The following is a 25,139-nucleotide window of genomic DNA, read 5'->3' on the forward strand; positions in this document are numbered from 1 at the left end:
TTAAAATCAATTCTGTGTGTAGAGAACTAGTGTAGAGATTTAAGAACGGGAGTGTCTGTTTGATTTTGGTCAGAAATCATGTGGATGAATTTTGAAGAAGTGCCTGATGGTGTTTTTAGGAAGTCATGTCACACATCTATTTTGCTGAAAATAATAGCATGAATATTTTTTTTTCCTAATCTTGTTTTGTCATAAGCTCCCTGACTTTGTTATTTGCTTTTATGTGACAAAAACATAGTTCAGAGTCAATGAAAGCATCTGTAAATATCATAGTGCATTTGAAGTTTGGTTTTACACCATTTGCATTCAGCTCTCTTTTCCTTCACTTTACACTTTCATCATGCCTTCAGGGTGCTTTTTGTTTATAATACTATTAATATTTAACACGTTAAAGTTGAAGAGTTCCGCACACAATCTACCTTCTCGGCAGCTCATCTGAATACCTAAAAAAAAAAAAGAAAGAAAAATGAGCAGAATTGGGAGCTTTTTGCTGTAGAGCATTATATTATTCATGTCATTACGTAAAGGGCAGTAAAACACAGAATTAATTTCATTTTCAATTTAGCCTAAATTGGAACTGAATGAGAATTATGCTCTTGCGTGGTGCAGCACAGAACCTTAAAGGCTGTGGAGTCTGTAGGAATGAACCTGTTTTACCTGCACTGACATCATTTGTATAATACAGTAGTCTATAACATGTATCAGCTGCTTTTCTTTTTAATAACCTCACCATTGTTTCTAATAACTGAGAGCAAAGACATTCCCTTTTGATTAGTGAGACAATACATATTTGTTCATATTTAAAGCAGTGAGCATCCTTGCATCCCCTGTAGTGTTTTTCTTATTTAAAGAAGCACAAGCAGGATTTTTCATATTTATCTTTATGTGTCGTGCACGGGCACACAGGAACAAAAGCGAGGCGGCTCTGTGGCTGCACAGAGCTATTCTCTTTATCATGACACCCAGTGAAGTGCTTTCTACACCAGGCTTCAGCATCTGTTCAAAGAAGCATGGGATTAGCTTCATATGTCTTGCTCTCTCTTGTTTTCTGCTCATATCAGGCCTCATGCAAGAAGCACTCATATGAAAAGATCTATTCTTAAGCGGCACGTACAAGAGATTTTAAGAGAATTTGTTACATTTATTCATGTCGCAAATCCTTCTGTGACCTTTTGTCCCGGGCTTGAACAGATATCTCATATAGCTGACAATGATAAGAGTGAGAAACTTTCATCGATGGGCAATTTAAAGCTTTTGAGACCAAAGACACACTAAATTCAGAAATGTATCATGGGAATATGACCCAAAAAAATGTTGTAAAACAGACTTGTTAGCTCATATTATTCTACAGCTACAGCAGACAAAAGTATTCCCTGTACAAAACATTCTCTGTCCCTTAAGGTCACTTTCTTACATTTTTATGGCAATCTCTTCACTTTTCATCTAGCACTAATTCACCAAAGTGAGATGGTGAGCATGGTAAACACCAACAGGTTGTTGTCGTCAGGTCAGCATGCTGATGTGCTTAAACACAGCGTCACAGAGCAGCTTGTTCAGACCCATCTCACACAGTGTGACACTCCATCAACTTGGAAGATTATCACTATCACACAGTGTGAAGCCCCATGAGCCACGCTTCTTTATCAATGTATTTTTTTTAAGCATGTAACTTCACATAAAATCATCCCCTCTTTATTTCTGTCACTGGCAGCTGATTTCTCATGTTACCATTACTGACACTGCAGATCCCCAACAAGAAGTGGTTAAGCTATGCAGTATGACATTCATCTTTTTACCCTTTGGAAGCATTTGTATGAATGAAACTTGCCCACAACTGAAGCCAAATGGCAGCTTTATATAGCAGTTTGTTTGTTGATTATGCAAATTATCACATTCCATGAATGAGCTCCTCCCTTAAAATGAACCCCAACTATCGAGAGACTTGTAGGCCTCATTCGATAAACACTGGCATCAACTATATTCATGTGATATAAAAACACTCACCTTTAGTTTTTCATAAAATTGGAAAAAATCAGTCTTCCATCCTCTTGACCCTACAGTGAAATAAACACATCTTCTGTTCAGCCTTTTCTATTTGCAACATTAGTTAGGAGAACAGAACAACACAGAAGACACGACTGTAATTTTAAATCAAAATGAACACACATTTAAGAGGGGTACAAAAGATAAAAATGTGCTTGTTCATTACTCACAAGCTCATAAACCTTTATCTGGATGTTGTTATTCCAATAAAAGCACATGGTGATCAATGAGTTTGTTCTCTGTCACCACAGTGGAGCTCAGCCTGTATAAAAGCATGTGGAACTATTTGTCAGCTTAATCTAATTCAGCAGCAGCAGCAGTAAAACAGCCGACTTGTACATATGAATGATTGATGATATGATTAGAAAGATAGAAGTGCAGCGGTCCTATTTGCTGCCCCAGCCCTTAAATAGCAGTGAAGCCCAGGAGGACTGTTTTTGAAACTAAAGGTTGGGACCTGTAAAGGGAGGTGTGTCTGCTCTATTGTTGGTGGGCCCCTGCATGACAAGAGTGGTGATAAATTTTAATGAAGAGTCCCGGGGCCAGAGAATAAATTTCTCATTTAGGTAGTGGGCTGAAAGAATTTTAACTACTACTACTTTGGGGAAAACAGAGCTGTAAATTTTGCTCCTTTATTGATTCTCACCCTTTCTTTTCTATTTGTCTGTCTTCCCTTTTCCCTTTCTGCTCCTTTCTTCCGCTCTACCCTGACGTTTGTTTACTCTCTTTCCTCATCACTCTTCCTCTCTTCCTCCTTTGCTTTCTTGACCTCCCTCCTTCGTTCTCTCGTTCTCCTCCGCAGATATCGGAGTCTGAAACATTTCAACTATGACATTTGCCAAAGCTGCTTCTTCTCCGGTCGTGTCGCCAAGGGACACAAGATGCAGTACCCCATGGTGGAGTACTGCACTCCGGTATGAATATATATTCCTACTCTGCTGCGTGCAAATGAAATGTAAATTTAAAACAGTGACCAAAAACAATGTGAGTGTAAGGTGGCAGACTTGCTTCCACTGGTTATGATATGAAAATCATTCTCACACTCACATCTGCCAAAACCTTACTTCAATAAATCAGATGTTTTTCTTATCATCATATCTTTGCTCCTACACCTTCAATAAGCCTTTGTTTAATCAGCAGTGCTCTTTGTATAATGAACATCCCCCAATTATTAATGCTAATAACCCTGTTTACCAACTGAGATTCATATCTACAACAAATATGAGTGAAATTATAATACACCTTACATTCTTTAGTCAGTAAACAATGTAATATGTATTATAATTTCACTCAGTCACAATTTCACAGAATCTCAAAGTGACATCTTTAAATGTCTTGTTAGATGTTGGTTTGCTATCATATGAAACAGAAAAGTATATATTTTTTATCCACCCCTTTGTCACAATAAAAAGGTTTAAGCTCATTTTTTGCCATAAAGAAACAGTGGACCGATCAGTATTCACAGTGTGGGTTAAAGTTGCTTTAATCAATACTGTTATATAGAAGGAGATGTTTGACAGGTTGGAAAATTCACTTATTTGCTTTCTTGCAGAGAGTAGGAAAAGAAGATCAATACCACTGCACACAATATGAAGCTACAACCACCATGATTAGTTTAGTTTAGCTTAGCTTAGCTTCACACAAAGACTTGAAGCATGGGGAAACAGCTAGCTTGGGTCAGTCAAACAGAAATGTAATATTTGTGGTTTCATGAGGAATTAAATGCTGTAACCACATTTGGAGATAACGGTTGATGGTTTCTTTCACCTTTGAATAGAACAAGGCTAGCTGTTTCCCTGTATTTCCAGTTTTGGTGCTTAGCTAAGCTAATTAGCTGCTAGCGCTAGCTTCATATTTTAGTGTACATGAAAAGTATGCCAATCTTCTTATATAACTCTTAGCAAGAAAGTAAATGTGTGTATTACCAAAAATACAAAGTGTTTTAGCACCTCATTTCTTTGCCATTTACAGCCCAAAACTGTAGTGTTTTGGTTCATTCTCGCCATGTCTTATCATCCTGACTGTTTTCAATGAAAAGGCTGTGATAAAGCCACTGTACACTATTTTATATGTGTCATTTTCTCAGAAGTTAATAGTCAAAACCTGAGCTAAAATAGTAGACTTGCATTCATTATGTAGAATGAATGACAATGTTGCTCAGTGTTTGCTAGGTGTGTTAATATCATAGCATCTGTTTGCTAACACGTTTCCACTTCACTGCAACATGAAATGTGAATGCTGTGCTTGCAGCTTGTTCTGCTGCCCCCAAGTGGTTATCCACTACTGATGCTTGTTGAAATCCCTGCTATATGAAAGCACCTTGGTGTCTTTTAATGGTGTTTCTCAACAGTAAACATTACTTCAGTGCAAATCCAGCACTGCTGTAGCAGTAGTCTAGTGGAAACAGAGGGTTAACAGTGATGTCTTCAGCTCAGGCCTCAGGCTGAAATGAAGACACTGAAGCTCTGGCAGAGAGTCATAAATCTGTTTCCTCTTTCTTGTAACTGTAATGGCACACTCAGGCCTGACAATGAGGCCATTAACTTCACTCACTGGACGTGTGAATAAAGTCAAAAGGACTTGAAATAAATGAGCAGTGTTTTCTAAAAGGTGTGTGTGTGTGTGTGTGTGTGTGTGTGTGTGTGTGTGTGTGTGTGTGTGTGTGTGTGTGTGTGTGTCCCACTCCCACTGCAGTTAACAAAGCCACTTTTGTGCCCTGTTTCTCTCTCTCTCCAGACTACATCAGGAGAGGACGTCAGGGACTTTGCCAAGGTGCTGAAAAACAAGTTCAGGACCAAGCGCTACTTCGCCAAACATCCACGCATGGGCTACCTGCCTGTCCAGACCATTCTGGAGGGAGACAACATGGAAACGTGAGTCTCTCTCTCTTACATCTATTGTGACTGATGCCTCATATTGTGGAAAGGTGTCAAGAACTGAAAAGAAATCACTGAATTTTTAAAAACTAGAATTTCAAAATATAAATAAAGCCTGACTGATACTGTTACAGTTAAATAAACCACTGGGTCTCATGTAAGAACTGGAGAAACAACTTAGCCAATCACAGTGGAGCATGACCGCAATAGCTCAACAAACAGTGAGAGAGCTTCTCCAAGAAACCCTGATCTTTTATAGATGTAGCATCAATCCAAACTATTCTACAGTACATCAGTGATCACATTAAATCTTCATTGATGTGATACAGCTGTATTTGCACTGTAATGCATTTCAAAGTAAAGTAAAACAATGTAACTTTCTTTTCCAACATTTCTTTCATAAACAGGCGTGTTCTAACCAGCCTGATTTGTGTGTGTGTGTGTGCGTGTGTGCGTGTGCGTGTGTGTGTGTGCTTTCTAGCAGCCTGGTGTAATTTGCATGTGATTTAATCAGAGTGAACACAGTAACAGTCATGCATAATGACATCTCTGTCACAAATACATATCTGCCCTGCTTCACATGCTGCAGGGATTTAATGAGGCTTTTCATACAGTATGAAACAGCTGCGACAATAGATACAACAAAATGTTAAATGCTATTTTAAAATAGTGATTTAAATGCATCTTCTGGATGGAGTGTTTCATTAAAATAGTTTATTTAAGCATTATGTTTTTCTAAGTCTTTAGTTTGCTATAAATCACCACATTGGCAGCAGAGTAACTGTTTTTATGCCTCCTCTCACTTCAAGCAAACCTCACAGAAAAAAATTCAGGGGATACAAACATGTTGCTATATATCACCTCAAACACAGTATATTTACTATTTCTATACTGTACTTTGTTGTTAATTATTGGCTGATACCTGCAATAAGCCAAAGTCAGTATCAGCTTTTTATGATTATTGGAATCCAATTATCCTTAACAGCACTATTGGCTAAAGGTACATACAGCAGTCAGCAAGCAAATCAATAATAACGCCTTATTGGCACCTAAGGAAGATTGATCAATGTCTCACTGTTACTCAAGGCCACATGTTCATTACTGTACAGCACATACGGATATCTGACATGCAGTACTGTGAGAAACTTATTGTCAAATAATCAATAATTGAAAGGTTTTCTACAGTTTGAGACTCTTATTGTGTGCAAGTGATGAATGAAAGGCTTATGAGTGTTTAAACATGTACACGCACACTATATGGTTTTTATACATGTACACACACAGCCTTTATATTGTGTTAGTGTGTTGTGTGACTGATCTATACTGCTTGTGTGTGTGTGTGTGTGTGTGTGCTGTACCTGTGCACAATAACTCATATGTGACCACGCTGTATCGCTCGTGTCAATCTGCTCTCAGACTACCCCCCCGCCCCTCCCTCCCTTCCCCCGCTGCTTTCCATGCTACTGCTCCCATCATGCCTTGCTGTGCAGTGTCCTCCCCACTTCCTGTGTCATCATCTCACGTTTTTTTGTCTTGCAGTCCTGTCACTCTGATCAACTTCTGGCCCGTAGACCATGCGTGAGTACCTGGTTTGCACACACACACACACACACACACACACACACACACACAGTCTCTCAATCTCATTCTCAAATATTCTCTCTCTTTTTCCTGTTCTCTCATGATTTTCTTCTCTAATAAATCTCACACACACACACACACACACACTCACACACACTCACATACACTCACACTCACCTCCACTCATTTCACACTCATTGTGTACAGTGTCATGTTGTTTGTGGTGGTGGTGGGTTTATCATCTCACAGTTTCTTGCTGCTGCTTGACCTCACATCATCCTGCAGATGTGTGATTCACCATGAGTCACTGCTGTGATATTAAACATGCTGGTAGCCATATACAATATTAACATCATTATTAAAGGGCAGGCTGATGATTTTTCAAATGTCCTAAAGCACATATGAACACTGTTTCTTCTATTTGGATCCTGACACTTTCCTGCACTCATCAGTTCATCCTGAAAACTGTTTGAGCTCTGAACAGATAAAACTTCACAGCGTCAAGGTGCCCTCGTAAAGGGAAGTTTTAAAAGAGTCATATCCTAATTTCTCAAGGACTAAAACACCGCAGGAGAAGTCGTCGGGGTCCTCAGAGAACACTGATCTCTCTCTCTCAGCAGATGAGGTGTGAGATCTCAGATCCGACACGTCTTTTTGAAGCGAAGGCAAATGTATTCCGAGCCGGGAGTGCAGGATACAAGCGGAGGGAGCTTATTTACAGAGCATCTCACACACACACCGCCACACATCTGCGCCTCGTACTGTCGCTCCCCCATGGCTCTCCTGCAGATTCATGCGGCTTGTGCGTGCAAGCGTGCGTGTGTGTGTGTGCATGCGTGTGTGGATTAATGAGTCCCCTCCCGCTTGGATTCACATGCACTCTTCTCTCTCTTGTCTCTCTCTCTCTTTTTCTTTCTCTCTCACAGTCCCGGATCGTCCCCTCAGCTCTCACATGACGACACGCACACCCGGATCGAGCACTACGCCAACCGGTAACACACCATCTGTATTCAACGGCGGCTCCTCGCAGCGTTAGGCTCACAGCGTTTTGTGAACAGGACACGGGAAAGTAACCACCCCCCTACCCCCCCAAGTGCTCTACTTTTCTGCGTTTCCCCCACTACTGTCATCGGCCCTACGAGCAGCGCAGATAATGGCTCCTCCAGAGAGCTCTTCCAGACACCAGAAACATTTTTGATTGATGTGATTTGGGAATAATGAATTTGGGGAAATTTTTAAAGCGCAGCACACTTCCTGCATCGGGATGTGTGTCTTTCCCCTCCCGCTGCGTTCACATAGCCACTAACTCACAGGGGATCGGCTGGCCTCATTCCTTACCGATGCAGTTCCGGGGGAAACTTTCGGTCAACATTGCCATTCTCAAAAGTTGAGCACAATAATCATTAAAAAGCTTTAAATTACTAATTAAAAAGTGCTGTTACCTTGAACAAGTCAGACCATTCTCCTCACACCATGGTGAGAAATTCAAAGCAGATTGAAGCTCAAATCAATCAGCAGCTTTTAAATGATTTGTTTTTCCTCTCCTGTTCACAACCCAGTGAGTCTATTTTAATCATTTAGTCTTAGTAATCATATTAAATGCTAACAATGAAGATGTGAAGCTGCCTTTCAGGCACATGTCATATCCAGTCAGTGTCTGCTTGTCTAGTTGCTTTAATATGTCAGATATCTTCTACGCAATACTGATGATTGAGTCAAAGGTACAGGAAACTGAAGTCACAGAAAACATCAAACAACACAAACCAAGTGTGTTGTGATATTTCTCATGCCAGGCTGGTATGGACGCTACGATTAGATGCAAATAAAATCAAGAGGGTCGCCATAATGACCTCAAAGCCCCACACAACAACAAATCCACATGTCTGAGGTTGCCATGGCGACACACAAACATGGCACACAGTGTAACATTTGAGCCAGATGAGTCTTAATGACCAAGAACAGAACACTGATGGAACACGGGGCATCTGTTTCACCATGTGTGTGATTGAGACAGACAGAGAAAGAGAGAGGCGTTCATGTGCTCCTAAAGCAGTTGTAAAAGTAACACACATGTGGGTAACTCAAAAAATCTTCACTTATTCCATTAGGAAAAAACTCACCTGTACACACACACAGAACTGATGAAGCGCCTCCTGAACTAAATAGTTTATTACTGAAGTTAGTTTTATATCCAGTTCTGCTGAAGTTGACGCCTCACACACAAACATCCTTTTTCTTTTTCATTTGATGAAATATGTGCTAAAGGTACACGCTTCCAATCTGAAGCGCCAGATGGCTTGTTCCACAGAAGCATGTGAGAAGTCATCCTTGGAATCTATTTGAAAAAAAGGACAGGCACTTTGAAAAAAATACTTGGCAGGTGATTGGATGAACCATCTGTCTGTCACTGTTACCTTTAAACTATAAGAACAACAAACCGTATGATGTAGCAGGAGAGTGATGAAGAGGAAACACAACAACAAGACAGTGTTGCTGCCTAGTTATATAAATACTCTCCACTTCTGATACAGCTGATACTATAGCAGCATCTACACCAACTTCTTTAAGATTAGCCATTAGTGTTTGTCACTTCTGGCTGTGGTCATACCCAAACCACCAAACCTCTTCATAGGATGTCCAGTGTCTGAATCCATCTGCCACACACTATAAACATGTTTCACCCATTATAGCCAACACTTGCCAGGAAGTCAGGTAGTCTCATATGCACACTATATAGTCACACATCTGTGATGCCTATTTATCCATAAATTGATGATTTAGTGTTTCCTGTACCTTTTAACAGCAAAAACAACTCACTCTATATGAATATTCCAGCTGTTTATGGCTGTATATGTCAGTGCTTTGAAAGACGTTTATGCACGGTTGTTGATTATTTAGAGATGGAGGACGGGATACCTTGACAACTGTTTTTATTCGTGACATCTTCTTTTTCTATGAATAAGCAACAGACATCAGTGCAGGGAGTGCATATGGAAAAGAAGCAGTACTTTAGTTCACTTAAAGGAATAGTTTGGGTTTTTTGACATGAAGTTGTATGACATCCTCACCGTCAGTGTCGTGTATCAGCAGTGGCTTTTCCCCCACTGCGTCCTGTGAGCAGAGTTCTGGCCGGCTTTTGGTGTTGAAGAAAGTAGTTCCGGCTAGTTTCTGGGGTCACAAAGATAAAGTGTTTTGCTTCGAAAAACAATATGTGTTCAAAAGAGTAATACATTTGCAACACACCTGGCACTACTTCCCTTGTGAGGTCTTGACTTTTTTATGGACAACGATTTTGTGATGCAAATGTATTACTCTTTTGAACACATATTGTTTTTTGAAGCAAAACGCTTTATCTTTGTGACCCCAGAAACTAGCCGGAACTACTTTCTTCAACACCAAAAGCCGGCCAGAACTCCGCTCACAGGACGCAGTGGTGGAAAAAATGTCATACAACTTCATGTCAAAAAACCCAAACTATCCCTTTAAAGCCAGCAGCAGTATGTGTTTAAATGCTGAATGTGCTGAAAGTAATTTAACAGTCCATTCAGGATGTAATGAAGATGAAGAATGGAGTAAGACTAAAGTAAAATGTCAAGATATCCCTTTGCATACTAGAAAGTGAATTTGTATACATGATAAAGTGATGCATTGAGTTTTTGGTGAATAAGCGTTCTGCAGTGAGAGTCCAGTCCATGCATACGCTAATGCATCTGAGGCGTTGCTCGTATCATTCAGAGAGGCAGCATGTGCGCCCCAAAGCCTCGTCAGTGCTGGACTCTGGAGAGAAAAGCCGTCAATATTGTTGTGGTGCCACACTGAGCCAATCAGAGCTTATTCACCAAAAACATCCCAGTGTTCCTTCAGTTTGCAGTGATCCCAGAAAAAAAACCCCACCGCTGAGGGACAAGAAGCAGTCAAATCAATCAAACAACCAGTCAATCAAGCAGTCGATCAATCAATCATTTAATCAGTCAGGTCGGGCACTGTTGGCATTCCACAGCGGAGGGTCCGTGTGAGGTCTGAGCCCACAGGCTGAGTGTTTGATCCCTGGCAGAGTGTTTGACACCACTCACTGTTGCCTCGAGCTCACACGCACACACATCAACACACAACGAACACACACACACACACCGACAGACGCACACGCTGAGTCACACTCCCCGCCGCAGGCCCTGTTCTCTCAGCCAGCCCCTGTCGCGTCTAGATGCGACCGGATTCCAGATACTATCCGGCAGATTAAAAGGAAGGTGGTAGGGCGAAGGAGTAACATAATTAAGCCTCGGGTGAGCTGACGGCTTCCAGGATGGCGAGGTTATCTCTTCTTTCTGTAGAGCGCAGCAGCTTATGAGTACAAACACACCGGCCCGAGCAGACGCTGCATAAGTACACGCTGCCAAGCTCAAGAGGCTGATAAAGCCCCAAAATCTCAATACTTTGTTGGCAGACACTCTTACCATCAGGAAACTGATCTAGTGATGAAAGCAACATTCTCTCATAGATCTGATAGAGAAACACAGTACAGGACTCCTCTTAATGGCCCAACACTAGTTTGTTTAACATCTAAAAGACTCTCCCTGTCATTTAGGGATTAGAGTAATTAAACAACCTTTTTTTTGACATACCTATCAAAGATTATAATTACCGTCAACACTTGCCATGGGAACTACTTTCTAGAAGAATAAGTCTTTATTAAACACTTGACAGTGCTCTCTGTGAGTTGTCCTCACTCTATTAGGACACAAAAGTAAGAAGTTAGAGCATCTTTAGCTTCTGTACTGTGACATATCTCTCAGTGAAATGGAATATTTGAGGGATTTAAATCAAATTATTTGCATTTGATTGAACTGCTATGAAGTGGGCAGGGTTTAGAGTTTAAGGTTTAGATATGAAGCCACATTGTCATAGAAATAAAAAAAAGTAACACATCTCCTATCTCTTCATATTGCTCTGTTAGCTACTACTACAAACTATGAAATATGGTTTCATATGACTGCTGTGACTTGCTGCTCTCCCAAACTCACATTTAATTGGATGATCTGTTATTGGGTTTTTTTTTACATATCAAACAAAAGTTAAATGAACAATTAACACTTGAACACATGATTCAAACTGAGAAAATGTATTTTTCATTCCATACAGCCTTTAATTTAAGCTTTCCTTCAATCTTCTCATGTAACTCAGCAAAAAAGCAAAGAAGTATATTTCCCAAAATTTTCAATAATTCTGTTTATAAGATTTTAAGAAACCAGTTTTTGTCCATTAAAAACTCCTCTTTATTAATGCAGCTTCCCTGTGTGTGGCATGCATTGTCATTATATTGCAGACAGCAGTGTTTTGTGAGAGCACAGCAGACATTTAGCCAGCGCCAGCTCTAAATCAGCTACATAGGCAGCTGCACAAGTGAGTAATAATAAATTGAAAACCAATTAGCAGCGTTATGCGTTGAAGGTCTGCCAATCAACACTTTTATAAGGCAGCTTTCAAGCCAATAAAAACAGACTTGTTTAAAGTATATACAGATGGCTGGAGTTTGTAGAGACACTTTAAAATGAAGTGGTAGGGGTTACAGAGGGCTGGCTAACAATGCAGCATTCTAGGGTTCACTTATAACAACATATGCTGAAGAAAAAGCAGCACTAAGAGTCTCAACAACAACATAGAAACCACAGAAATCTTTGCAGCAGCACCACCTATTAATTCTGTTCTGAGGTGGATTCGATCTGCTAACTTGCTCGACCGTTTGGTTTTGGGACTGACTGCTCTGTTTCTTCCCCCTCCGCAGGTTAGCGGAAATGGAGAATCGTAATGGCTCTTATCTGAATGACAGTATCTCACCCAATGAGAGCATGTGAGAACCGCTTTTTGTTTGCTTGTTTGTCTGTTTGTTTGTTTTTTGTGTCGTTTCGCCACCCAACCTTCTCACTCACTGATTTGGCCGGCTGTGTGTGAGCTGGCTCTGTCTTCTTTGTTTCCATTGGCTGGTTGTGATATATGTCAATGACTGTTAGACTGTTCTGGATACAGGCTCATATTGTGGGTTAAAACTTGTGTGAGTATTGTATCCTATCATACTGTAATGTTTATATGCAACAGACTATTTGTCCTCTGTCACTCTTCTTATCACATAGTAGCTATCATGTAAGCATATATGTCTGTTAGCTGTTTAAAGTCATCAGTCACCATGCATTTGCTTTCCCTGATCCCTCTTTCTTAAAAAATGTTATATTTAGCACCCATAAAGAAATGTGACACTTTTAAACAGGAGGTTCAACACGGAACAGAGAGAGGAACATAAACTGTCAGGTGTCGAGTTATTGAAGTCTTCAAATTTTAATCATTCAAATCCAGATTAATATCTTGGCCTATGTAAACATTACTCTGATCAATTACTCTGTGTGTACTGTACACTCCTGAAACTGCTGCAACTGTAACCTCCAGCTCACCAATCCTGTTAACATGTTTATTTAGTGTGTTGGTGTTACTCATCACCTGCAGCAACAAAGCCATTTGATCATTTGGAAGAAATATGGATATAGAAAATGTTATAGTTTATTACATTTGTTTCTAACAGTTACAGTTTTATCATTATAAATTGAATTCTATCAGGAATTTTGAGCAGACATAACTTTGTTGTGTGGCATTTTTGCCTTTATTGGACAGTCAGTGCAGTGTAGAGAGACAGGAAACAAGGACAGAGAGGAAGGTGTGGCATGCAAAGGTAAAAGGTTCATAGAGTTCATAGTTAATTCTTATTATTAAATGCTCAGAGAAGTTTACTGTGTTAGTGCACTGATGTCACTTTATACAGTAAAGTTTTTAAAATATCAGACCTTAATTACAGTTGAGGGATCACTACAAAAGACACCAGTGTGCCCGAGATATAACCTTTTAAACACCTGGATCCTGCTATTCCCGTGATGCAATTTGACACCTTTTTTTCTCATTAGACTCTCCCTGCCTGATTAACCCCCCATCATCGAAACTCCACACTCCTAATTTTTCACACACAGATTTATTTGAAGTTAAATTTGAAGTCTGAACCCTGATGACTATGCCACCATCAGGGTTAGTCATCTCATTTTAGAAAGTTCTTCCACAGAGGCTGTTTCTCACTAAGAATCACTGACTTTAATCTATTTTGCCGCAAAGAGAGAGGAAAAAAAGCAGAATGAATTATTACTTTGCTCTTTCTGCAATATTTACTACTGCATTACATCAGTTTTGAACTAAAACAATATAAAACAGCCTCTAGGTGAGTTCCAGACTTCATCCAACATGTAAAAAGCCACTAAATCAGCTCCTGACACACACACAGCCTGTCATGATACTGGCAGACACCAGTCTTGAAGCTTGTTCCCACCACACACCAGTTTACACTCAGTCACTTCTGTGTCTCTCCTCGCTGTGAGATGAATTCCCCTTCAGGGATAATAAGAGTAAAAGTTAAAAGCCTGGCTCGTATAAAAGACACACATGGAACTTGAGCCCATAATTAAAATAGGAAGTAAAGAATTGCTCCAGTGTAACACATCAACGTGTAAAAAGCAGCTCGGTTGATAAAGCAGAAAAGATAAGCAGAAAGCACCCAGGGGCCGTTTTTGAACCAGGCGAGCTCCACACTCCTTCCATAATGAGTTTTACTTTCAAGTCAGCAGTCATCTTGAAGGGGATTTGTTGTTTTTTTCCAGCCACGCATATCTGCAGCTCTTCTTAGTATTGAGAATGGAGGATTGGCTGAGCTGAAAGCGGCGCGGCGAGCACGGCGGCTTCTTAAATACCTGGCCTAATTAAATACCTCCCAAACATTGTGTGTCATCGCTCAGTGTTGGCAGAGCGTGGCCAAATCCAATTGCTCCCAAAATCCAGACTTTCCGAATAGACTTGAGGAAAAAATGTGTTGTGAAGACGAGACCGCTCTGACCCCTCTCTCTGTCCCCGCTGTGTTTTACACTCTAGTGGTGCAGTCCTGTGTCACTGCTGCTGCTGCTGCTGCTGCTGCTGCTGGTTCATCCACTTGCTGATTTTTCTTTTTCTCCATTTTCCTCCTCATGTGAATGTGTGTGTATGGGCGCCCATCACTTGTGTGTGTGTGTGTGTGTGTGTGTGTGTGTGTGTGTGTGTGTGTGTGTGTGTCTGTGTGTGTGTGTGTGTGTGTGTGTGTGTGTGTGTGTGTGTACAGCGATGACGAGCACATGTTGATCCAGCACTACTGCCAGTCTCTGAACCAAGGCTCTCCTCTCAGCCAGCCCCGCAGCCCAGCCCAGATCCTCATCTCCATGGAAACGGAGGAGAAGGGAGAGCTGGAGAGGGTCCTCAGTGACCTGGAGCAGGAGAACAGGTCAGTAGCATCACTTAATTACCCCAGAACTCTAACTTAAACATCAGTTCCTTCTTCATAAACCACAAGCAGCTTTTAAATAGTTTGTGTTTTCTTCTTTATTGCATCATATTTCAACAGATGTATTCATTATCTCTTATCCACTCATTATCTGTTTAGCTTAATTATCCAGAGACCTTAAAAATAGTCCAGTTCTTGTCGACTGTCTGGCAGAGAAAGCAGCTGTAGCCTCCAGCCAGTGAATGTGTTGGCATCATCATCATAGAGAGGATGACAAAGGACATGATGAATAATGACAGTGGTTGATTTCACTATTTTTTAATCCTCAGTTACTATTTTTATCACCAGATTATTATTTATTTTGTAGAAACTTTAGGTTTGTACAGTCTCTTGCGTAAGTCTTCACCTCCGTTGGACTTTTCCACAGTTTGCAGTGTTATAATCTGGAATTCAAATTTCACTGAGGTATTTACTGTAACATGCACAGTGCTTGGAATGTGTAAAATACTTGTTGTGATTCAAACAATAATTACAACAAAGATGAAGACCTATGTTAGATGCACAAGTGTCCCTGGAGTCAGTATATGGAAGAAACACAAGCACATCTCACACATACCCATGACCACATACACATCCATACCCATAAAAATGTTAAAATATGTGTTAAATACTAAATATATAAATAAGGGTCAATGAGACATGATGCAATGGGGTGTGTCTCTACCAGCTCTGCACACAGACTGCACTTAATACCCATTCTACTTGGCAGAATAGCTCAGGCTCAGTCAGATTGGATGGAAACTGTCTGTGAACAGTCATTTTCAAATCTCTCCACAGATTCTCAGTTGGATTGAGGACTGAGCTAAAACATTAAAGTTCTTTGCTTTAAATCATTCCAGTGTAGCTCTGACCGCAAGTTTAGAGTCATTGTTCTTTCTTTTAGTGGCAAAGATGTGTGGAGAGTTAACGGTGATGAACCCTCTCCTTGTCTGCTCAGTTTAAGTGGACAGCCTTCTCTTGATATTCAAAGCTTGGGATATCTTTTATAACCGAACTGTGATTAGTACATCTCCACAATTTTATCTCTGACATGTTTGATGAGCTTCTTGATCTTCCTGATGTTTGTTTAGTAATGTTCTCAAACAAACTGTGAGGCCCTCATAGAACAGGTATATTTATATTGAGATTAAACTGCACACAGGTGGACTAATTATGTGACCTCTGACGGTAGTTTGTTGCAGCTGATCTTAGTTAGTGGTTTCACAGCACAGAGGGTGAACACCACTAGCACCTTGGTGCATTACATACAAACCCTGTCAAATCCATTTTAGTTCCATATTTAGTTGTAACATGACAAAATGTACATATGCAACTGTAAAATGATGAATGTACTGTATTATTAGGGAGCTGTTGAGTTAATACAGTGACTTCAGTGTTGCAAACACGGTATTGCTGCTCTACCAAACAAGATTTAGTTATATAAAAAATTAGGGCTGCAACTAACAGTTGTGTTCATTAATGTTGATGGATTTATCTGCAAGTCATTCAGACTATAAAATGTCAGAAATGTCAGTCACAGTTTCACAAAGCCTGATGCAACATCAAATGTCTTCTTTTGTCTTCTGAACAACAATCCACTGTCTGAAAACATAATTATTCACTTTATTATAATAGAGGACTAAAGAAACCAGAACATATTCACATTTAAGAAGCTAGAAGCAGAATTTGTGCATGTTTTCCTAAAAAATGATTCAAAACAATTGTTTGATTATCAAAATAGTCACTGATTAATTTTCATTTGATTGACTAATCTAATTGATACAGCTCTAAAAAAAATGTAAATAAGTTATCTTTTTTCTAAATGTATTAATTTTTGCAGAGTAATAAAAGTTTCAATAAGAGTGGTAATATTGATAAGATCCTAACAATAGCCATACCTACTTGTGACTAGTGATACTAGTGAAGGGTTAGCAAACAGTTAATATAAAGGTCAAGTTAAACCTGAATCGCCTAACTAGCATTGTTTAACTGTTGCACTCTTTCTTTCTTTTTATCTGAAGGAGAATGTGTTGAAACTCAGGAAACAGATGATATGTTTACTTTATTTACTGCCAGGTTTTCCTCAACAATCAATAAAACAAAAGTTGACCTTCTCAACTGAGCAGTGGGAGTTTAATGTTCCACACGGTGCTACAATCAGTGGATTGATTCCCGTGCCGTCCTCTCTGCAGGAAGCTGCAATCCGAGTACGACCGTCTGAAGAAGGCTCATGACAGGAAGGGCCTGTCCCCGCTGCCGTCGCCCCCGGAGATGCTCCCGGTGTCGCCACAGAGCGCGCGTGACGCCGAGCTCATCGCTGAGGCCAAACTGCTGAGACAGCACAAGGGTCGTCTGGAAGCCCGAATGCAGATCCTAGAAGACCACAACAAACAGCTGGAGTCCCAACTGCACAGGCTCAGACAGCTACTGGAGCAGGTACATAGAAGTAACATTTAAAATGATTGAACATGAGCAGTGTGGATACTATATACAAGTGTGCAATGTTCCTGGGATTATACAGTAAGGACAGCCTCAGTGTTAGCTGTGTTTTATATGTGTTAAATGTGTCACAGTTTATCTGTTAGTCAGCGTGCAAACTTTGCATATGCATGTTCATCTTGGTATAACACAGTGTAAGGTTTTGTTGAAGGGCTTCAGGTGTGCTCTGATGTATTTTTATTGAGTGGGTTTGTGATGTTAGGGCAGATCATCTGCTAAATTATGAACAGGTGTGCATCATTAGTAGCTGTAGGCAGTGAGTGACTGTGCACTGTTAGGATGTGGGAGGACAGGACTCCACTACATTCTGTTAAATATCATTTAATCATGGCTGTGTGTGATCATAGAAAATAATATCAAGTAATACAAGTACTGCAACTCTGATGATGAGGATAAACACATTATCTGCCAGTAGGTGACCACTGGCCACAGCACTGACCACTGACTGTACAGTGGAGTTTAGGTTTAGGTTTTGACAACCCTCTAATATAGTATTGATATAGTATTAAATACAGCATTTCAGACTGTCAGTCCTGGACTTATTTACATAGTTGTCGCTAATCTTTTCACAGTCCATCAGCTGTAGTAGTCTTTACCACATCCTGAGGTGAAGAGACCATAAATGTCTGATTTTGAGCTGTGTCTTATTCCCAATAAAACTGCTCGAAGCAAATATTTACAAAAGTCATTTCAAAGTTGCTTTGATTGATGAGTTAGCCTTAGCAAAGCTGCTTCAAATCCCTCATTAAGCTGTTATGATCAAACGTTCTGACATACAGTACCAGTCACAAGTTTAGACACACTTTCCCATTCATATCAATTCTCGGCTGTTAAATGCTTTCCAGGCTGGACTCAAACTGGGGATTTTGAAGTTCAGGTCCAGCTGGGGAACTTTGTTGCATTTCTCTCTCTCTCTCTCTCTCTCTCTCTCTCTCTCGCTCTCGCTCTCGCTCTCGCTCTCGCTCTCGCTCTCTCTCTCACTCTTTCTCTCACTCTCTTTCATTCTCTCTCACACTCACTCTTTCACTTTATAAAATTAATTTCCCAAAAATCATTAGTTAAACAGAGTCTTAAAGTTGACATGAACTCAGAGCTCAGACTTCAGTCCTCCTCCACACCGTCTAACTGACTGCCAGTAACAGCTGACAGAGCATCTTGCTAACACACACACACACACACACACCACTTCCTTTAGACTCTCCTAATTAAGCTGGGTGACGCGCTTGCCAATCTGTTGTGTGTCTGATGTGTGCGTATGTGTGTGTGTGTCTCAGACGGATTCCAAGGTGAACGGCACAGCTCTGTCCTCTCCCTCCACCTCGTCCCAGCGCTCCGACTCCTCCCTCCCTCTGCTCCGCGTGGCTGCCAGCCAGACTACTGATACAATGGGTAAGAACACACACACACACACACACACTTGAATCCTTTAATTTGCATCCACCCTCTTAAAGCACAGAGGATATAAATAGAGTGTGATTTCACAGCTTGCCGAGACCATGCTGTTGGACGTTGTTGGACATCACAGTACAATAGCATGTTACATAACACATGAGCAATGTGACTGACTATTATTGTAGTAGTCAGAATGTGGAAAAAGCTTGATCTCTCTCTCTCTCTCTCTCTCTTCTTTTCCTGTTTAAGGTGATGACGAGCTGTCCAGCCCTTCCCAAGATGCATCTGGGCTGGAGGAAGTGATGGAACAGCTCAACAATTCTTTCCCTCATAGTCAAGGTATGGAACATTAACTAGTTTTGTGATGGATATTCAGTTAATATTTATTTTGAGGCAGAGTAAGCAGATAAATGAGAAGTGATGGTGTGTGTTTGCAGTGAAGTCGTCTCTCTCCTGGAGGCAGGAATCATCTGATCTGTGGTGATCTGACTCTGTTTCCTCCTGAAAGGAACCTTTTAAACAAAGCTCTCCTTGAGGCTTTCAACTGTGAGAAAATGTAAAAGTTGGCCGTTTTGAGTTCATTAAAAGTAACTGGTCTAATTAGCAATAGTGGGCGTGAGTTATATAAGCTCTACAGGTGACTGCAGTCTCATGAGAGCAGAGTACTGTTCTTCTCTGCTACACTGATTTTCATTCACTTTTGCTGTGCACTAACAAACATCAAACATTATATTGCATGAATGTGTTTACATTCTATAATCATCTACATATAGTTGTTCTTATTAGTGATGTCAGAGTTGACGTTCAGAGTCTTCTGCTGCTCTGTAAACAGACATTACAGCTGCTCCTTTGTTGCATTTCTGACAATGTAGCTGCTCAAGGATGTTTTCTGCATTGTTACACCAGATAGCTGTTACCATGGCAACCACAGGTGATGCCAGGTCAACTAGGATATCAATATTCAGCATTAAAACTTTAACTGCATTTACTCTTGTAACCCATTATAGAGCAGCATATTTTGAAACAATGTAAAAGAATCGAAAAGAAATAATGAAATAAAATATATATTAATGAAATTATCAAAAAAAGTTAAATCCATAAACAATAAGTAAACTAATCAAAAAAGGGGAAGGAAAAAGACAATAAGACAAGAATAAAATTAATTTGCAACAAAGGTTTTGACCCCACATTCTGAATTGAGACCTTTTGGTGACGATTTGAAGAATGTAGTTATAAAGAGCTTCTGTGCTTCATCAAATATGATTTGTGTCACCTTCATTTCAAATACTTTAACATGCTTTATATCACTATATATGAGTGTGGGAAGGTTGTATAATGTCCTTCTTATGTATCACAGTGTATTACAGCTGTAAGTCTATAGTGAAGTGTTACTTGTCCTTCAGATATTTCTCTTCCTCTCTATTACTGAGACAAGGCTGATTATTCCTCTTTCTTCCTCTTTTTTTTCTTTTCTTCCTTTCCTCCTTTTCTCCGTGAGCCAGGAGGGAGAAGGGGACACCCATGAAAGGTTAGTGGCTCAACTTTCTCTCTCTTCCTTCTTCCTCTCGTTTTCCACCTCTCTGCATTTTCCCATTGCACAAGTATCATGTGTGTAGCACCTCACACACAATGAAAAGCTGAATTTCAACTACATACACAAGTCTTCCTTTAATAACGATATTGAATTTTTGGCTCTGTTATAGCGAGTAGAGCTGTGTGCACTAAGTATCCAGCAGAGAGACATTATGGCAGAGTGGAGACGTCACGGTACAGTGATGCAGTGGGGGGAAAAAAGCAAATATCTGCCCCCCTTCTTCAGGCTTTAATTTCCTCTCGCTTTTCTGTCCTGTCTCACACTGCTGCTCTGTTCTTCACAGTAGGGAGTAGAGTGTGTCTTACTGTGTGTAGATTTCAGAGTGTGGATGTTACACTTGAGCGAGGTTCACAGTCAGGATCAGCTGCAATTTAATGGGATGGGATTGTTTTGTGCAACATTGTGTCTTAAACATGAGTCATTTTATTATGGGATAACATTAAAGAAAAAATCAGCGTTTCCTATAGATGGGAATAATCGTTTCAACACTAAAAAAACATTTATTCATGCTGAAATTCAGTGTGTTTAAAATCAGTTTAACAATGACACACAGCAGTTTGTGTGTGTGTTCTAATTCTTCCCACTAGGGGAGCTGTTGTAGACTGAGAACCAGACAGAAACACCATTGTTAAACAAAATTGATACAAAGAGAAGGGAGTTTTTTCGACTTTCATGTTTTATGATGCAAATACATTGATGTATCATAAGAGCTGATAGGGCGCCACTGCTCAGCCATCAACCGATTTGCCCCAGTGGTCACTCGCAGCATTGCAGCGAATTATCCCCCTGCCGCCCAAAAAGTACTTTCCGAATAGACCACCATTGTGAGACGTCTGTAAAACTGTTGGCAGGACACCTCAAACAGCAAAGAAGGCCAGGTATGGGTTAGGGTAAGGGTTAGGGTTACTCTTTTTATTCGACTTTCCTCCAGCAGAGAAAAGCTCATTAAAAATCTGTGACGTCATCACAATGTAAAGTCTGTGGGCCGATCAGGAAGGTAGAACGTTTTTTGGCATATGCAGCAGCCAGGGTATTCTTACAGGATTGTTAGCATTTAAACGCACACACCCAACAGACCGTTTGGCTACAGTTCGTAAATCATTGCGGACTTCTCATTCACATTATAAACACTTTTTTTGGGAATCTAACCAGCAGCTAATATATAACAGGATAACATAAACACAGTGAGATCTCTTTAACCAACACCTGAAAGAGCTTTATACTCCTTCCTATCAGTAGAAACATAAAAGAAGGCTGACTGAAAGTAACGTTCACAACGTCCACAGCCCTTCATAATATGATGTTAGATGTCTCTGTTGGTCTGCGTTGTGAAAAATCAGTGCTTATTTTTCGTGGCATCATCATTTTTCCTGTCATATGTCTGTCAGCTTGCAGTGTGTATCACCACTACAGTGTGTGTGTTCTCTCTCTCTCTCTCTCTGCAGGTCCCAGCATCGGCAGTTTGTTCCACATGGCCGATGATCTGGGCCGCGCCATGGAGTCACTGGTCAACGTGATGACAGACGAGCAGAGCGCCGAACAGCACGAGGCCCTGCCCTTCTGATCCCGCCCCCTTCCCCAACTTTACTTCCTGCCTCTTTCCCTCCTTCCCTCCCTCCCTCCCTCCCTCCCTATCGCATGCTTTTCTAGTCAAAACAACTGGATTGGAAACACAGTTTACAAAGAGAATATATAACGTCTATTTTTGTGAAGGATTGCGGTTCAAGCAACGACGCGTACAAAAAAAACAAACAAAAAAAAACATTATAACTTGTAGATTTGAGTAGTTTCTTAAAACGTCCTGAAGTTGTTTTATTATTAACAGAGGCTGGTTTTTAAACTTCTATGCAATTGTATAAAACAGAAGTGGGGGGGGGGGGGGAGAAAAAGAAAGATGAGATACAAATAAGTGTGTTCAGTGTGGTCGTATATTTGCCATCTCTTTGTAATTTGGGGAAACCGCAAAAGCATTTCAGACATTTGTATCAAAAAAAAAGAATGATTGTAAATCATAAGGGTGCTTTCTAAGAGGAAAATGTCTTTCTATAACAGCGTACACTACTGTCAAGGTAATGCAGGCATCCTGGATCTTTACAGTACGTTGTCTGTGAGACTGTGAGACTGTGTGTGTGTGTGTGTGTGTGTGTGTGTGTGTGTGTGTGTGTGTGTGGTGGTGCCTAACTTCCACATAACATTACAGCTTTCTTTTTGGCTTTGGCTGACAAACCTCATGTTATATTTGAATTATTCAATCACCTACTCATCCGTCCGTCCGTCCATCCCATCTTCCCCATTATTGACATCTCTATGGCAACAGTTTTTATGCCTGTGTTTGTTTTCAGCCCAGTGTACTGTGTGTACAAACAGACAGACTAAAGGCATGATTCAGAACTGACACATCAACAAGATCACTTGAAACCAAATATACATAATAAGAAGTTATTAGACGTAATCGGACATCTTGTGGATTCCCTTTTATTAACTACATCATCAGCAAAATTGAAAAAAAACACTGGACCTAAATCTTTACTTCTTAAACAGTGCTAAGACAATACATTATATGGTGACTACAGAGATACAAACCATGATCTCCATATCAGTAATATCCAAGTTATTTTTAGATATAAGAAAGGTTCAACAACTGAGAGCAAAAGCTGCCACTGAGCTGAATCACAGTATATTATGGGCATGCATATGTTATTGAGTATTTGACTTCCATGAAGTTGGTGGACAGACTGAAAAATATATGATCAAAATCAAAGCAGCAGAGACTGAGTTTGCTGACTTTAAGTTCCAGTAGGAGTGAAGCTCCAGATACTGCCTATGCTAATTGTGGTTACAGACAGTATTATACAACAGTTTAGACAAGCTGGGTAGTATTTCCCATGAGGAGTAAACTGTCTTCATGTGTGAAATCAGTTTTTCACCACTAGTACTGCTATGGAGCAGTGTTTTTAAGAGCAGGCCCCCCTTTTTGTTTTATGCTGTTCCACTTACTAACAGTTGGTGGCAGTCTGCGCCAAGTAACATAACTGCACAAACAAAGGCAGTGAAGAAGTCGCGAATTCTTCCAAAAATCCACTCTGGATATAATCTCTGAGGAAAGAAAATACATTCAACACTTTTATTAGACCTCAAGAATATACACAATGTGTTTTGGTTGAAAGCTGTGAATGTAAACTTTTTTTCTTTTCTATTTTTTACCTTACCAAAAAAAAAATCTGCAGGGTAACTTTAAAATCTGAAAATAACACACAGCCTGAGTGTTGTCAGTATTCTCTGTGTGATTTAATGTTTATCCTTATGGGATCAAATTAGAGCAGCATTTTTTATGTCATCTTCAGTTCTGCATCAAGTCTTTACACAATATTTCAGAAATATATTTTAGAGTGCATTCAGGCACAAAAAAGCTAATCTTCCTGATTGTTGCACATGTAAAGTAAGGCTCTTAATTCTATCATTTAAGATGCTCTGATAGTGTCTGTTGGGTACACACAGTACATTGTAAGGATTTTGGAGTCGACAGTCTCTCCCTGTCAAAAGTACTGTAAGAGGAACTTAGAGGAATGTTTTATGACTTTTTCATTAGAATCTGAGCACTACAGTGTTACAAGGCTGCTAGCTTGACATTATTTTCGAGGAACAAATATTTGAGTTCTAGGAAGCCCGGTAACGCAAGCTCTACCTCGTGTGAATTGTCCAAGTCCGGTCCGGAGGCAATTTCTCTACTGTACTAAATCCTGCACTCCTCTAAGATTGTTGATTATTAATTGATTATCACTGGCTGATTAATTTAAGTCAGATATCCTAATTGCTCCGTACATGTTCTGCCGCACTGTCGGGGCCTCAAATCTGAATGTTTCGGATGCATTCGCTGCATTTCTCTCATCTATATCAGAGATTTTTCTATGGCTCAAGTATAAAACCATTTTACACAAATCAAATGAATCAGTGTGCACTACTGTCATACCTGGAACACACTAGATATTGTTTTCTGTGTGTGTTCATTCTAAGAGTGTTACATTTTGTCTTTGGTTACAAAGGTATTTTGTTTTGTGCTGTGTGAGGTGTTCTGATATTAGCATGTGTGACTAAATAAAATCCATCCTAATTTAATGTATAACCAATCAGAGAAGTCGGCGCTGAGCATCACGGCGTTCTACACACGTGTGTTTCTGCAGCATGATCCAAGAGGTTTTTCTTTTTGATCCAGACACTGAATTTGATTGATTTGTTTGTTTGTTTTTTTTCATTTCTAACTTTTCATTCTCACATCATTTTTTTTCCAATAACGCGTCAATACTTCACAACATATCAGATTCCACCAAATATATGCCTTACTACTGTATTATAAAATGCTTTACTGTATATCAATAAAGCACGCAGTTATGTTGAGATGACTCACGTCTTTTTTTACTATTTATACTGAGCGTGTATGTTCATGAATAGCGTAGTATAATGCATAAACATTTATTATGGTAAAACAACAGTGTTCAAATCCAGTGTATAGACAGTGACAGGTCTGTGTACAGTACAACTCAATTATTCAGTTTCTACACTGACAAAGGCAAGAACACTCATGTTGTTGGTGTACAGTGAAACAATTATGTGAATGTATGAAATGAAATAAAACACTAAATTAAGAAAATTGTTCCACAGAAAGAAGTGTTTCCTAAAACCCAGTGATGTCAAAGCAATGTTAGTACTCATGTGTTATTTAAGTCTCCGAGTAGAATCAACAGCTTAGTGTCAGTTTAATACAATATTTTTGATTAAT

At 40.0% G+C, this 25,139-nt stretch overlaps 1 protein-coding gene across 5 annotated transcripts in view; it reads left to right on the forward strand.

Moving 5' to 3' along the window:
• Positions 1-24,757, forward strand: part of dmd (dystrophin) — a 208,415-nt gene extending 183,658 nt beyond the window's left edge. For all 5 annotated transcript variants that reach the window (XM_053314366.1, XM_053314365.1, XM_053314368.1 and 2 more), the window contains 10 exons: positions 2,846-2,957; positions 4,780-4,916; positions 6,459-6,497; positions 7,427-7,492; positions 12,283-12,348; positions 14,680-14,838; positions 17,070-17,313; positions 18,651-18,765; positions 19,018-19,107; positions 21,808-24,757. In XM_053314366.1, coding sequence (XP_053170341.1) covers positions 2,846-2,957; positions 4,780-4,916; positions 6,459-6,497; positions 7,427-7,492; positions 12,283-12,348; positions 14,680-14,838; positions 17,070-17,313; positions 18,651-18,765; positions 19,018-19,107; positions 21,808-21,926 — 1,147 coding nt within the window. In that variant the 3' untranslated portion in view covers positions 21,927-24,757. The remainder of the gene's footprint in view (positions 1-2,845; positions 2,958-4,779; positions 4,917-6,458; positions 6,498-7,426; positions 7,493-12,282; positions 12,349-14,679; positions 14,839-17,069; positions 17,314-18,650; positions 18,766-19,017; positions 19,108-21,807) is intronic.
• Positions 24,758-25,139: the final 382 nt, after the last annotated feature.

The sequence above is a fragment of the Scomber japonicus genome, chromosome 24 (assembly GCF_027409825.1).
Source record: "Scomber japonicus isolate fScoJap1 chromosome 24, fScoJap1.pri, whole genome shotgun sequence".
NCBI classification, from domain to species: domain Eukaryota; kingdom Metazoa; phylum Chordata; class Actinopteri; order Scombriformes; family Scombridae; genus Scomber; species Scomber japonicus.